Source organism: Ochotona princeps, chromosome 17, assembly GCF_030435755.1.
Source record: "Ochotona princeps isolate mOchPri1 chromosome 17, mOchPri1.hap1, whole genome shotgun sequence".
NCBI classification, from domain to species: Eukaryota; Metazoa; Chordata; class Mammalia; order Lagomorpha; family Ochotonidae; genus Ochotona; species Ochotona princeps.
Genome location: NC_080848.1, coordinates 26,266,894 through 26,281,927, shown reverse-complemented (window position 1 = coordinate 26,281,927; position 15,034 = coordinate 26,266,894). Strand labels below are relative to the sequence as shown.

Sequence of the window (15,034 nt, the reverse complement as noted above, 5' to 3'; positions counted from 1 at the left end):
TTACCCCAGGGGAAAGTATGTTTGTTTTCTGCCACCTGGCAGAGAAGAGGGAGGAGGAGGTGGCGGCAGAGGAGGGCACATTCTACCCCCACTCCCCCCAAATCTAGCAATGACTCTTCCCAGGGAGCAGCTTGGCCAGGGCTCACAGAGAACAGGCAGTCCCTGCGCTGTGTGAGAGCCTGGTGGGGGGAGAGATGGACAAACACCAGATAGAATGAGTGACATCCAGGCCCTTCAGGCCTAGCTCTGGGTCATGCTGGGAAGAACACTTCATAACAACGACCTTCAGGGCAGCCTGCCAGGAACAAGGTCCACCCCACAGCTGGAACCCAAGAGGGCCTGTGGGACACACAGATCCTCCAGAGAGGAGGAGCGGGTGGTCAGTGTAACTGGCCAGTGGGGTGGGGCCCAACAACCTCTTCCCAGCCAGTCCCCCACCTGAACAGACCAATGAAGAAAGCATGTGCATGGGGTGGGAGAGAAGGGGGACTTCATGCCCGTGGGACACACCCAGGGTTCTATTTTCCAGGCCTCATGGGAGAATAGCCTGCACGGCTCACTTGGTCTATTCCACACTTATGCCTCTGATGGCAGTGCTCTCCCAGGTGTAGGGCAACTGGTTTATGTGTTTGCCCACAAATCCTGGCCTTGCACAAGTCAGAGGCTCTGCAATATTTTTCTTCAGAGATCCCCCTCGTCACGTGTGCGGTATCACGTGCAAGATTCGAGCAGCAGACGTGGATCACACCAGTGCACCTGCACTAAAAACCCACAGCTAACAAACAACAGGCGTCAAACACTGGCTCCCGACTGAGCACACGCTCCCCTGACAGAATAAATGAGATCTCATTGTATGAAGAAGCCAGTTCGTTCCTGTTTTCCATTTTTCTTTCTTTTCAGTTTTTCCAAAATGCTTCCAAGCACCACTCTCTGGAGTTCAAGTTCCCTTTAACAGCCCCACACATGACCAGAATCCAACACCAAGGGTGCTCAGGGACCCCCCTGGGACAACAACCCAAGAGCTGTGACTCTCAGGGACTTCCTTGGAGGCCTCTTCTTTTCACCTACCTCACTGAGAGACCAGCACAGGAAGGGGTTAAACCCCTCATGTCAAACCACAAACTCGGGCACTGGCCCAGAAGCGACTTGGGAACCAGGGCAGGCCGGTGATAAAGGCGGGATTGTAGCAGCCCACTGAATTGGAAATGACTTGTAGGCCTAATGAAACAGAACTTTGGCAGTAAAACAGAATGAAAGGAATGAGACAATAAAAGGCAGGAACAAAGGGTGCAGAGTCGGTTCAGCTTAGCAAAATAAGCTCACTTTGTTGTTGGGAAGAGCCAAAGCCGATTAGGATAAACCAATGACTAAGCATAAGTCTTCCAAACTAATTACACAGTTCACCATGTGAAGTATAATTGTAAACCTCTGCATGCGGGCTGCGGCACTTCCACAGGAGTTCTATAAAGTGAGAAGCCCTCAGCAGCCCTGCACTGGGCAGTCCTACCCTGGTGTGGAACAGTTGAAAGGTGCAGAACCAAGCCATCTGAGACGAAGCCGAGAAGTCGTTAAATTTAAGTGCCTCTTTTGATCTCCAAACTCCTGTGAGTGAGAATGGAAGAGATCCAGTGCTTGAAGCAGGGGCTTGAAGAGGAGGAGGAGAAAACCTGTGCACACAGTTCCTGTGGTCCTGTGTGTGTTTTAATCCCCAAGCTGCACTCTTTCAGGAGCCTCAGCAGGTATTACACGGTGAACAATGCAATCCATCGTCTGGGTCTATCTCAGGCATCACTTACCTGCCATTTTCTGGAACTGTCTAGATACATCACTCCAATGTATATGAAGTCATGTGCACAGATAACGTCCACTCAGAAACCCAAGGCAGCAAAATAGATGACTGAATATCAATGTTTTTGACAAATGAACAGAACTGGTTCCCTCCGAGAAGGAGCCTGCTTCATGGCAAGGTGAAAGGTGGGGTTTTAGACACAGGGAAGGGGTAAGGTGCAGGTGCAGAGGAATGACCTATCCTCCAGGCTCAGCCCAGCACAGATTGTCTGATCTCAGCCAACATCTTTGCCTCAACGTCAGTTGTGTGCCATCACAGACCCAGAAGATCTGCCGCCTATGTAACACACTACAGTTGAGAAGCACAACTGAAAACACAGTGAAGTGTCTAGCCCCAGGACACACAACTCCTTCCATCAACACAAAGTATGCTCACAGCAAAGTCTGAACCTCACAGTTGTGGGTTTCATGGGTTTTAATCCAGCATGTGCAACAAGAAGATGGAAATGCAGTAGGGTTTTTCTGGGTCTTATTCATAGAATGAAGACTCCAGCTTATAAATAGTGGCCTTTTCCAAATAAAGAATCCTTTCGCTGTTCCCACATCACAAAGTCCAGAAATAGACGTGAACATGGTTAAGGCTGCCTTGCTGATTACAGGGCACACACACTACTACTGAGAATGCACGGCTTTGGGTAAAGCCTACAGACACTGTGGATTATCATCTATCTGTGCTTAAATACTTTCTACCTGACTTCTCAAGCCTAAGATTGACCTTCGGAGTAATTCAGTCCAGGGGTCAAGTAGTCTGCCTGGTGGGCCAAATATGGTCCAACCCCTCTTTCTGTCCATAATGTTTTACTGAAACACAATCAGATCCATCTGTTTACAGGCTGGCTGTGGCAGCTTTTGCCCGCCAGTAGTAAATGCCATATGGTTTGCAAAGTAATAAATATTTCAAGTTTTCCAACCCCTTCCCTTTGCAGAGAAACTGAGCCCAGAAAAGGAAGAACTTGTGAAGATGCATAGGGGATGGGGTGCCACTGCACTCTTAGTCCAGCAAAAGGATCCAGATCACCTTTGACTTTCTCTCCTCCAAGGACAGCACAGATACGGCCCTGGGGTGAGGATGCCTATCCTATTCAGTGGAGTTCTATAACAATGGCCTTACTTTATGACTTTATCTTAAGCATAAAGCAGTGAGGATACCACTAACTTGTGTTATTTAGGAACTTCAGTGTGAGGCAGGCTTGGTGGTACAGTGGGCTAAGCTGTCGTATGGGACATCCGTATCCCACATCCCAGTGCCTGCTTTGAGTCCCAGGTACTCTACTCCACTCCACTTCTGATCCAGGTTCCTGTTGATGCATCTGGGAAAGCAGTGGATGGATGGTCTGTGTGTCTGACATGCTGCCACCTCCAAAATGGACCCTGGTTTCATACTGGCTGAGGGCTGGATGTTGTGGGCATTTAGGCAATTGAACCAGTGGACAGAAGCTTGCCTTGTCTTGCTCTGTCACTGTGCCTTTCAAATAAATAAAGCTCTCAGGGTCACTAGAAGTTATGACATAGTTGTGCTTTCCTGGCTCAGCCATGATAGCCATCGTCCTCCTCCTTACTGTCCCCTGGAATAAACAACAGAGGCTGCTGCCAATTTAGGCAGGATGGAAAGAGAGGGAGGGCATCAAGGGAAGCCTGAGGACAGTAGCACACCATGCAGGGAAACCAGGAAAGGGTGGAAATTACTAGACCTGGAGAAAGGAGAAGGAAAGGGATGAGCTCTGGTTCACCTCAGCCTCATCTGGATGAACCCTAGGAAAGGCTTAACCACCCTGAACTTCCATGTTCACACCCTCCCGTCTCTGCTGTGCTGGCAGAAATGGGGAGTGTATGTCCAGGTCCCCAGCACTGGCCCTGAGCACCTAATGGTCCCCATCTCTACCTGCTTTTCATATCCTCACTAGTCTGCATCCATTCTGAGGGTTGAACAGTGGTCAATATTAATAGGATGCAGAGTTCAGTTTCTGTTACAGACAAGCCTGGAGCTATGACCCTGAGTCAAAGGTAGACCTCATTTAACAATTCACACTGGACAGCAACACTGCCTCCCAGAGAAAAACTAAATAACACAATGTAAGTGAAAGGCCTGTCCCAGTATCCAACACAACACATGAAATCTGCAGCTCAAGCAACTTCACATATAGTACACGTATGTGAGCATCTGTGAGTGTGCTTTATGTAAGTGTGAGTATACTTCATGATCACACTGGTATACTCCATGTGTATAAACATAATTCCTGGACATGAGTGTACTTTGTGCACATGTCTGTCTACTTTATATGAGTACCCTTTATGTGATTTGTATCATGCACATGAGTACACATCAGGTACGTGAAAGTATACTTGATGTCTGTGAGAGTGTACTTCATGAATGTGAACATATTTCACACATTGGTATACAGCATACTTGTACGAGTTTACTTCATAGGCATACTCCATTAGTGTATTTTGCAAGTCTATTTTATGCATTGCATTTAACAGTATATTTCATGTTTCAAATATGTGAGCATATTTCACTTGAATATACTGTGTATGCAAGTATATATCATCCATATGAGTATACTTCATATGGGTTAGTATATGTCCTATGTAAATATACTTGTGTGTAAGCATTCTTTGTGGGTGCACATTGTGTGTTAGTATATTTCATGTCTGTGTGAGCATACTCAGGCATGTGTGTAAAACACTGCATGTTAGTAGGTATGTTGAGTATATTTCATGCAAATGTGTGTGTGGTGTGTGTGCGCGCAGAAGACACACTATGGAAGCGAGAGCTGTTCATACATCTGTCCAGTTCTCCCACTGCTACTGAACTGACTCTTGGCCCTGAAGGTCCAGCTGCAGGCGCTTCCCTACTCTGACCATTCTAGATTCCAATGAATTACATCAGAATCCTAACACCAAGTAGGCCCTGCCCACTGGGCTACAAATGTGACACCAGCTGCCAGCCAAATAAGAAACTGGCTATTCTGCAAACAGGCCCAGATAACGCATGCAACATATGGATGAAACAAGATACCCACACGTGGGCACAGACTGCCAGAGTTCCAATTCACCCCAAGTCTCCTCTGTTCTTTCATAAAGCATTTAGTGGGTTTTCTCATGCTGCCGGCATCCAAAAACATCATGACAGAATCAACCAGGCAGCCTAAGAAGGGGCAAGTGCCATGCCAGGAAGATGGTCTGTGACCATTTCCTGTATAAAAGGCCAATCACTCACAGGGCAGGAATGGTGGCCACTATGGGCATGACCCAAGTTTCCAAAGTGCCCCACTGAAAGTGCCCTGGATCACAACCACAAGTGCTGATGAGAAGTGATGGAGGACAACAGAGAAAAGAGGGAGAGAGAGGGAAATCCAGGGTGGGGGTGGGGATATACAGAGATATGCTGTGTGCTGGCAAACATCAGCCTGTCACGAATATTCTAACAGCCCAGCTGGGCACCATCAACTTCGCTGATACCTAGAAGGGTCCTGAAGATTTCAGGGCAGGTTACAGCCAGCAGAAGGAAATCTCACCTCTCACCTCTGACTTACAAACACTACCCCCTGGTCTTGCTTTAGAGGCAGAAAGAGCCAGGCAGGCTCACTCTGCATAGCTTTCACCATGAGGGCTAGACTTGTCAAGTCTCATTATTTCCAACCCCTCTATCCAGGCAAGGTGGAGCTCTCCACTCTAAACCAGTCTTGAAGAGGAGGTCAAGAGCATGCGAGGTGCATTTCAGAACCTGCTAGAATGCATCAGGCCAGATCTGGCAATGCCAGGAATGGCTGTGGGGGAAGGGCTACTCTGTGACCTCCAAGTGCATGCCGGCTAGAAGACACTGGCTTCTCTTTATTGCATGGTCTCCTACTCATGCAGAAACTCATGAACACCAAGAGACAGGAAAATTTCCATTTTGAGGCTAAATAAAGATCATGTCCATCTTTCCAGATCTTAGCTTATAGACACACCTGGGCAAAATGGCCTAGCTGCCCATGCCCTAGGCAAACAAATGGAAGGCACAGAACCTTAAGGGCTGACCAGGGGGCAGTACCACCTATGACAAGCAGGACCATTGTTGTAGGATCAGGAAATGAGTGAGGGAGCTGAGGGCAGGCGGCTGTGTCCTCTCAGGATGCTTGGGCCGCTTTGTCACTTCAGCTGTTCAGTGGGGAAGATGGAAACCTATGCCAAAGGGGACAGGCTCACACCTGAGCCCCCACAACAACACCCCGTACCTACCCAAATATGTAGCTCAGGCACTCACCTGCCAGCATCTGTATCTGCCATTTTCCTGGAACCAGAGGAGTCCCAGCATGAGTCAGCTCCCTGGGCCATGAGAGGGCCATATCACCCTCAAGGAAAACCCACTCACCAGTCACGCCACACACACCCTCGCTAGCCACCTTTGCTTGTCACACACACCTTCTCTGTCTCCATTTCCTGACTGGTGTCGGGGTAGAGCCTAGAGGATAATTTCAGTGTCATCTCACAAACCCTTGAGCCAGATACACTGATGGATGCAGGAGTCTCCTTGGGCACCTGACAAGGCAGGTGTTAGCTGCCAGGGGACCCCAATGCCCCCCCCCCATTCCTCCTGCTCATTCCTGAAAGTCACAGGACACAGAAACGCAGCACCAACCCACAGGCCTCTAGCAGCTCTCATGGGAGCTCCCGCCTTGAGAGTCACAGCGCCACTTGCCTCCCAAGCTTGCCCTTGCCAGCTCCCAGTCCGGTCCCACATGGCTGGCAAATGTTAGCAGCACTGTGCTGAAAGGCCATTCTGTCTGTTGCTGCAGGCACACAGGGCACCATGCTGACCATAAGTCAGATTCTCCCAGCCCACTTCCTGCCAGGTCTCACTGAAATCACGTTGACCAACTTCAAGGATGAGGTTCTAAAGGACACACCTGTTGGCAGAGGCCACAGCAGCAGTCATGTTAGCGGACATGGGTCCTTCTGGTCTGTGCAAACCAACCTCACGCAGCACTTACCTTCCCAAACTGCTCAAAGTATTGCTTGACATCCTCCACAACTGTGTTTGCAGATAATCCGCCTACAAATATCTTCTTTGTTCTTGTGACCATCTGTAAGAGATGACAAGAGAAGGACATAGGTTAACCAGGTTATCTGCAGCTATGGTTGCTAAGCTATAGGAACAAGTCACACCCCATGCTTCTCTAGGCAAGGTCAAGCCCATTCAAGCTACACGGAGCTGGGCCTGTGCATGTTGAAAGAGGCTGGAGACAGGGGTTCACTTATCCCACACCACCATTAGCACAGGGACCTTTAGGACCTCCACAGCTCTAACAGCCAACTTCACTACAATGCAGCAGCAGGAAGTGACCTTCAAACTAGTCTCAACTCAGAGTCACAAACAACACAGAGCAATCACCCAAAAAACTGCTGTGTAGAAAGCACCCACCAAACGTCTGAAGATGCTCAGGTCCTTTCACAGCCATATGTGCACTCTCTACTCCAGGAGCTGGTGAGTGTTTTCAGATAGGGACGGAAACCTTGTACCCCAGAGACCACCCTCTCACCTCCAGCCTCACCTGATCATGCCCTAAACAAACCCAGCCGATCTCCAGGTTTCCACACCTAGAGGAAAGCACCGACCCCACCCCACCCCCAGCACGCTATGGCCATTCTCTGGTGCCACAGCCTTTTCCAAAGCTTGGCATACCGAGTTGCTGGTTGTTCTCTTCCGAAATCCGTAACACGGCATCAAAGCCCCTGTCCGCCCCTGCCCTCCTCTTCACACTCCCTGCTCCCAATGCTCAGCTCCTGACTTCCATGTTCTCTCTCCCCAACCCTAGGCGCAGGGTAAGAGATGCTGAAGCCCACCCTGAGCATGTGACACATGCCACAGCAAGCCAATGTAGATCCACTTCAGGATCCTCCTCACCCCACCAAAAGCTTCAGAGCAAAAGGAGAAGGAAACTGCATCATACAGGGGTGAAGCCACTGCTACAATGCCAGGATCTCACGTGGGAGAGCTGGCTTGATTCCTGGCTGCTCCAGTTCCAATCCAGCTCCCTGATAATGGGCCTGGGAAGGGAGGAGCAGACCTAAGAATTCGATCCCTGCCACCCACCAGGAACTGCAGACTGAACTCCAAGTTGAACTCCTGGTTATGGCCTGGACAAGCCCCAACAACTGTGTCTACTTGAGGAGTGAACCAGCAGATGAAAGTTATCTTTCTCTCCCTCCTTCCATCCCTCTGTCACTTTGCCTATCAAATATCTTAAGGAAAAAAAAATGAATCTTAAAAAAATATATACTGTTTAGGCCCAGCATGGCACCCTAGCAGCTAAAGTCTTTGCCTTACATGCACCAGGATCCCATATGAGCTCTGGTTCATAACCCAGCAGTCCTACTTCCCATCCAACTCCCTGCTTGCAGCCTGGGAAAGCAGTCGAGGACAGCCCACAGCCTTGGGACCCTGCACCTGCGTGGGAGACCAGGAAGAAGCTCCTGGCTCCTAGCTTCAGATCGGATGAGATCCAGCCATTGCGGCCACTTGGGGACTAAATCAGTGGAAGGAAGATCTTCCTCTCTGTCTCTCCTCCTCTCTACACATCTGATTTTCTAACTAAAATAAAAAACCTTAAAACAAAACACTGTTCAAAAAAAGGAATAAGAAATCTTAATGCGCCAAACCAAGTCACCCCTAACAGCACAGCCTCGGGTGAGTGACACCAGGCCAGCAGAGGTGACCAGCAGGAGTTCGAAAAGTGCCGGATGCCTGGTGTCTGTGTCTAACTCTGGGTGTGATCCTGGACAAGGACTTGTCTCCTTAGTTCTTCATCTCCTGTGCAGGGGCTGGCCCAAGGCTCCATGGGCTCACCTGATGCCAAGTTCTCAGGTGAAACCCAGTGTGGTGGTCATGATGGAGACAGGCTTCTAGAAGCTCACACTTGAGCCTGGCAGTGTCCTGCAGGGCTATATGTCACTTGAGCCTGCTGGCCGACCCCAAACTGGAACATTCCCACAACGGTCTTCCTGCCTTACTCTAAGAGGACATCAGCCTGGCCACTGAACACTGCCTGTCACTGTCCGCCTGTTGCTCCCAGAGTCATGCACTGGTTTGCTCCTGTGTTTAAACCTGTGATCTCCTTTTTTCCACCTTTTTCCAGATGATGAGGGATTAAACATTACCCACAACGACATTCTTTGAAGATCCTACCAGTGTCCACACTCCCAAAATGCTAAGGACCTTTCATTAATCGGTGGGCATCTCACTCCTGCTTCTCTTCCACTCCTGGCATCTCCCTGGTAGATCACAGTCACCTGAATGGTGAAACTCCATCAAGCCCTCTCTACAGCTAAACCTTTCCCAACACTCATTAATTGCCAAATGCTATTCATCTAACCTTCCTAATGTATTCATTCAACAGACACATTAAGTGTTAGGTGCTGGGGCTTGCATTCTAATAGAATGTGAAATTTAATCTGCTATAAAATGGAGATGTAACAATTAGCCTAACATACAAAGCTCCTATTAGGGATAAATTAAATGACATATGTCAAAGTGTCTAGCAGAGGACTGTGTAGACGCTAAATAAATGGTCCTATAATGGAATCCAAAGTCAGTTCCTAAATTCATTCTTTAAGTTCAAAATGAACATGCATCAGAAAACCATTCTACAAAAAGTTAAGATAAACTCCTATTGCACCATCCTCTTCCACCACAACTTTGCTGCATCCCTGATTTCAGATGTACAAAGACTCCCACCAGATTTATTGTAGATTTTTTTATTCCTTTTTTATTTTCCACCCCAGCCAAGTAATGAAATATCTGTAAAGAAACACAAACATGCACTAGTGGAACTGTCAATTCAAAGAAATTCCAGAGAGGCATCTGAAGAAAGGAACAGCCCAGTCTCATGTATGTGCTCTTCAGAGGTAGGCAAGTACAGCGCAGCCCCTCGCTCTGTGCCAGTCACTCCCGCTCTTGGACACCCCCAAGAAGTCAACACCCACAGTTTCTTCACTCCCAGTAACAGAAGTCAACAGCATGTTGACTTTGCTCCCCAGTAACTGGCTAAACAAAAAGGGCACTTCCTAACACCTTCTACTATTGCTTTGTAGTCATAAACATGTCCAGACAGAGCCCTAAACACAGATGCAGACACCCAGCCATAAATCTACAGTCCCAGAACAGCCTTTAAAACACTTTTTTTTTTTCAAGCAGGATGAAAAATCCCAGGCCCCAGACCATGCACCAAAGTGTCTAAGTTACAACAACATCTTGGTGGGGGGCTGCAGTGTTGGAGCCTGCACTTACACACACACTGCAAGGCACCTGGCTTCATCAGAGCCTTCTACATGCCACAAGCCCATAGGCAGGTGGCAACAGTGCTCACCCACATCTCCGCTTCTGGAGAGTGGGGCCTGTCTAGGGGTGCAGAGGGCTGTGCACAGTTATTCCTCTCACCAGAGGTATATGGCTTGAAGGGGTGGGTTTCCTTCAGCCAACAGTACTGTGCACTGCTGGAGAGTGTGCATTCTAGTGAGGACCACAAAAGGAAGAAGACCCTGGCATCACATTCTTCTCTCCTCATCCCTCCCATCTCATGGCTGGAGAAGTGGGAATGGACACAGCAGGGCGTGCAGTCTCTCAGCAAAATGAAATCGAGTGCATCAATTTCTCACCAGCACCAGGCAAAGTTTGTGGGTACACAGGAGCACAAGTGTGCATCTGAAGGCACATATGTGCATGTGTGTTCAAGTAACTCCAGTCCCACCCTTCAGTCTTGGCTTCTATGTGGCCCATGCACCATCAGGAAGTTCTTTCACCTTCTGGTCTTGGAAAGAGTGTGCTTGGCCAAGTATTCTGGTAGCCCTATCTGAGCTAGGTTTTTTGGGTAACAGCTTCCTACCCTAAAGCTATTGCACAAGTGTAGGGTTCAACACCCTGCAGCACAGAGAAGCTGGCCACTAAGGCCCCAAAATTTAAATAGCCCCACTATGCCCAGAAATGGAAAGTATCATCCCCATGTCCTTGATTGAGAGCTCAGACCAAACCAGTCAGTGACTGATCTTCCATCTCCTTCGTGTGGCCTTTTGGGCAGCAGCAGGCAGAACCTTTTGGGCAGGTGTCTCCTAACACCAGAGACATGAGATCCCCATCCCTGGAACCTGCACCATTTGAGACATCCCCTCCCAGCAGATGGTCCTCCACTGACAGCTCAGGGTGTCACCCTGTGAAGTGACATGTGGGCTGAATGCAACCAAGGCATTGATGTGTGGTCAATTTGTGAATCACTTGCTCTGGAGCTATGCATCTGCACCCGTAATTTAACTTGAGATCACTGCTCTCCACACATCCCTTGGCTCCACAAAGAAAAACCCAGCACCCATGCCAGCTTGGAAAATTGCTGTTTACACACAGGAACTGGCCAAAGCCAGCCACTACTAGAGCTGCAAAGCACGCCCTGCCTCCCTGCCTGGAAACAAGCAGCTGGCTCTCGTTTGAAAGTCTAAAAGTTCCCTTTTAAAAAATATGCTTCCATCTACAATGGTCAGAGTGGGCCCGGTATTTATATTTTTATAAAATAGGACAAAGCAAACGGGTATACATACCTGCATGTGTTTAGAGCAGGGCAGGGATAGACACGATCAGAAAACAGACACTACTTTTAAAAACACCCTGAAAAAAAGAAAAACTTAGCTCCAACAGCATGGGCCCAAAAATAGTAGTTATCACAAACAGGGAGGGAAAAAAATCCCAGGACAAAAACAAAACACATGAATATTTCTCAATCCTGAAAACTCATGGACAGACAGGAAACAGCACAGAAGAGTCCAAAATGGGCATGAGAAGAATTCACACAGAAGTAAATCAGCTTTGGCCATGATCATGCTCCCAACGTGTTCAAATTTCAAAGTGTTCAAAGATAGGTGCCACCTCCACTGCTCAAGATCACAGGACGGGTTAAAGGTGCTGTCTCATCTGCAGAAAGCCCCAAGAGGTGCTGGAATGCTAGCACTCGCTGGGATCCTGCAGCCTTACAGGTGCATTATTCCCAGCATGCAGATGGAAACATCAAGCCCCATTGAACTGACCTGTATGCCACTTGAAGGCAGGTGGCTGGTTAGGAGGACAATGCTCCTGGGGACCAGGTTAGGGCGCTGTCCATTCCTTATGCCATGCCACCAAGCATCACTGAGGAACCAAAGAAAGCACTCTGCAGATTCAGAATCTGGGACATCCTTCACCCTGCAGGTTTCCTCTTGTTATCTGCACTGGAGAATCCAGCCCCAGTTGTTGCATGGGCAAAGGCAGCAACTGAGGTCCCCAAGCCCAGGATTCCATGCCAGACTGTTTCTTCCAAGGGACCCACCCTCTGAAGTTCTCATCTCTCCTGGATCCAATTCTGGCCACAGTTTCCTGCTAATTTGCACCCTGGGAGGCAGCAGGTGAGTACACCAAGTGCTTGGATCCTGATTATCTCATGGGAACCCTGGACTGAGTTCTGGTTTCCTGACTTCAGCCTGGGCCAGCCCTGAGCTTTTGCAGGCATTAGGGGAATGAACAAGAGTGAATGGAAGAGCTCTGTGTGTTTGTCCCTGTCTGTCTTTCAAACAAACCAAATTTAAATATTGTAAGATGTCAGAATTATACTCCAACTAAACTACCTCTTCCCCCCTACACACACACACACACACACACACACACACACACACACACACAGAGACAGAGAGAGAGAGATCTTGGCCAAGTTTATGAATGTAACCAGAGCTCAGAATTAATCCAAGTGCCCAAAAAGTGCATCTTTTCTGCTGCTCCCCCTGCCAACCCCACATACGCCAACAATCTTTTATGTCACCAACTACAGAAACTAACTTCAGAAAAAATTCATGACAAACATAACCCAAGCTCTCCCTCTCTATAATACAGCTATTACCCAGAAAGCACTATGGTTCAGACTCTAATTTGGCATTCCTTCTAAACAGCTTTAAAATTAGGAGTGGCAAAAATAGCCATCATCTATGTGGAGCTGGGACATAATTTACACACAATTACCTGACACAGGTTACAGCATTACCTCTGATTGAAACAACTGCAGTTCACCTACAGCAAAGGTAACCCTGGGAGAAAACTATCAGGAGGTTTCAGCAGGGAGCATAGGTTCCTCTTCACTCAGGGCTCTTCTGTCCAGCTCCCTCCCAGACTTCATTTAAAAAATACTCCTTCCTCTCACCCTCAGGGAGGAAGCTGCAGCCACGGGATGACCTGTTCACAGATCACTATCAGAGGGTAATATCCTAGACTGCAGCACTGATTCCTATCCGGGGCTTGCACGGAGCAGCGGGATGGGCGGGTAAGAGAAATAGGTACGAAGATGAATGTTGCCTCAGAGAGCACAGGAAATTAAGGATCGTGATCCACGCATCTATGGACACTGAGCGTGGGAGCTGGCTGCCCATCAGCCCCGTCATGGGCACCCAGGCTGCACACAGCCCACAGGTAGTTTACCAATCACTCCTCCTTATTAGAGCTCTGAACCTCCAGGGCTCACCACATCACAAAGACCTGATCTGCAGTCAGATGACCCAGACCTCGAGGAAGTGGGATTCAGCAAAACGAAGCGAGTATCCTTGATCACCTCTGAATGCATGAGAGAGTCCAGCATGTCTGCATATGAAATGGAGTCGCCCAGGTTGCTGCTTGATAGTTTGCAGAGGGTGGGGGAAGAAAGAGGCAGGCAGGACGATGGGGCCGGAATGGGCTCTGAACTCCACCTGTGCCTGTGACTTCAGGCATGGGAACCTGATGCACCCCTTAGTCACAGGAAGACCAGGGTGACAGAGAGGACTCTAGAGAGAGCAACTGGGACAGTTCTGGGGTCACTGGCTACAGCAAAGGCCCAACGGTGATTCTACTGACAGATACAAATCAAACAATGTAAGCTTGTATCCTGAAACACACGGCTTCCTCAGAGCCTTTCCCTCGAGTTTTAGCTTCCGCACACCCCACTTCCAGGCCGATGATGCCAGAGGTGCCTCTCACCAAAAGTCAGTCCGAGCACAGGCAGCAGCCCAGGAGATCCCAACCACAGTACTAAGTTCTGCTGCCACCTTCCAATGACCCTGGTCCCCAAACATTTAGCCTGGGCAGCAACTACCAGAGGGTAGGTGTCTCCCCTGGAGTGCAAAGTTTCCTGAACCTCCTACTCCTTTACCCAGCACCTACAGGGCCTCTGCGCTCTCCTCAAAGACGACATCCTAAGAACCATGAGGGATGGACTGAGATGCCACGTGTTGGAGAAGTCATGTAAAGCCATGTCAATCCTCAGGTGCACGGCCGGGTCCAAAGGCTGAACTTGCAAGGGTACCATCATATTCTGAAGGAGACTGCCCAGGGGAAGCGTCTGGAACCTTCCCCGTACAAGGCGGCACCTCCAAGAACAAGGCCAGTTAGCAGCAGCAGCAGTAGCAATCTGATCTGCTCTTCTTAAGAAAGGGAGAGTAAACGCTGTGGCTGCTGGGAGGCAGGTTCTCAAGTCAAAGTGTCCCAGCCCCCAACCCTCCAGCTGATTTCAGGAGAATAAGAATGGCAGCCCTAACCCTTAGCCTTGATTACCTTCATTACCATATTTCAGAGGTGCAGGCAATCAGCTCCTGATGAGCAGGTTTTACCTAATCCACGTGGTGTGGAGAGGCTATGAGGCACTCACACTCCTGCAGTGCAGGGCTGCTCAGCCAGGCGGCACGGCAACATAGCCTGGGGGGTGTCTAGAACCCACTGATGCCCAGGCCCAGCCTGGGAGCTCCAGTGTCGCTACTCCACAGCAGGCTCCTGGCAGCAGGATTTTGTTATTTACATATCCAGCAATTGAGCTCCTTGTGCAGTGAAGGCCCCAGCAACAGCAATGGTGCCCTTAAGGAGCACAAGGGAGAAAAGTCCACGTGAGGGAGTAGACAGCATCTGGGTTTTCTCAGGGAATGGGCCAGAGTCCCAGCATGGCCATTCCCACATCATGGAGCTGCTACAAGCATCCCGAGATGAGTATGTTAACCGCACCAGTTCATAGTAGGTGCTCTGAATATGTCTGCTGAATCCCAGGAGAGCAAGCATTAAGAAGACCAAGGGGGCTAAGAAAAGACAGCAGAGGAGTGTCTCTCATGGCAAGTTGCACTCATTTATTCATTCATCATTCACCCATTCATTCTCTCTTCACATGTGCTTTGAGGA

The 15,034-nt window shown here is 49.0% G+C and overlaps 1 protein-coding gene across 14 annotated transcripts in view; it reads right to left on the bottom strand.

Annotated features, from left to right (window-relative positions):
• The window catches only part of MSI2 (musashi RNA binding protein 2), a 364,778-nt gene that overhangs the window by 225,466 nt on the left and 124,278 nt on the right, over nucleotides 1-15,034 (bottom strand). For all 14 annotated transcript variants that reach the window (XM_058676323.1, XM_058676320.1, XM_058676326.1 and 11 more), the window contains one exon: nucleotides 6,825-6,917. In XM_058676323.1, coding sequence (XP_058532306.1) covers nucleotides 6,825-6,917 — 93 coding nt within the window. The remainder of the gene's footprint in view (nucleotides 1-6,824; nucleotides 6,918-15,034) is intronic.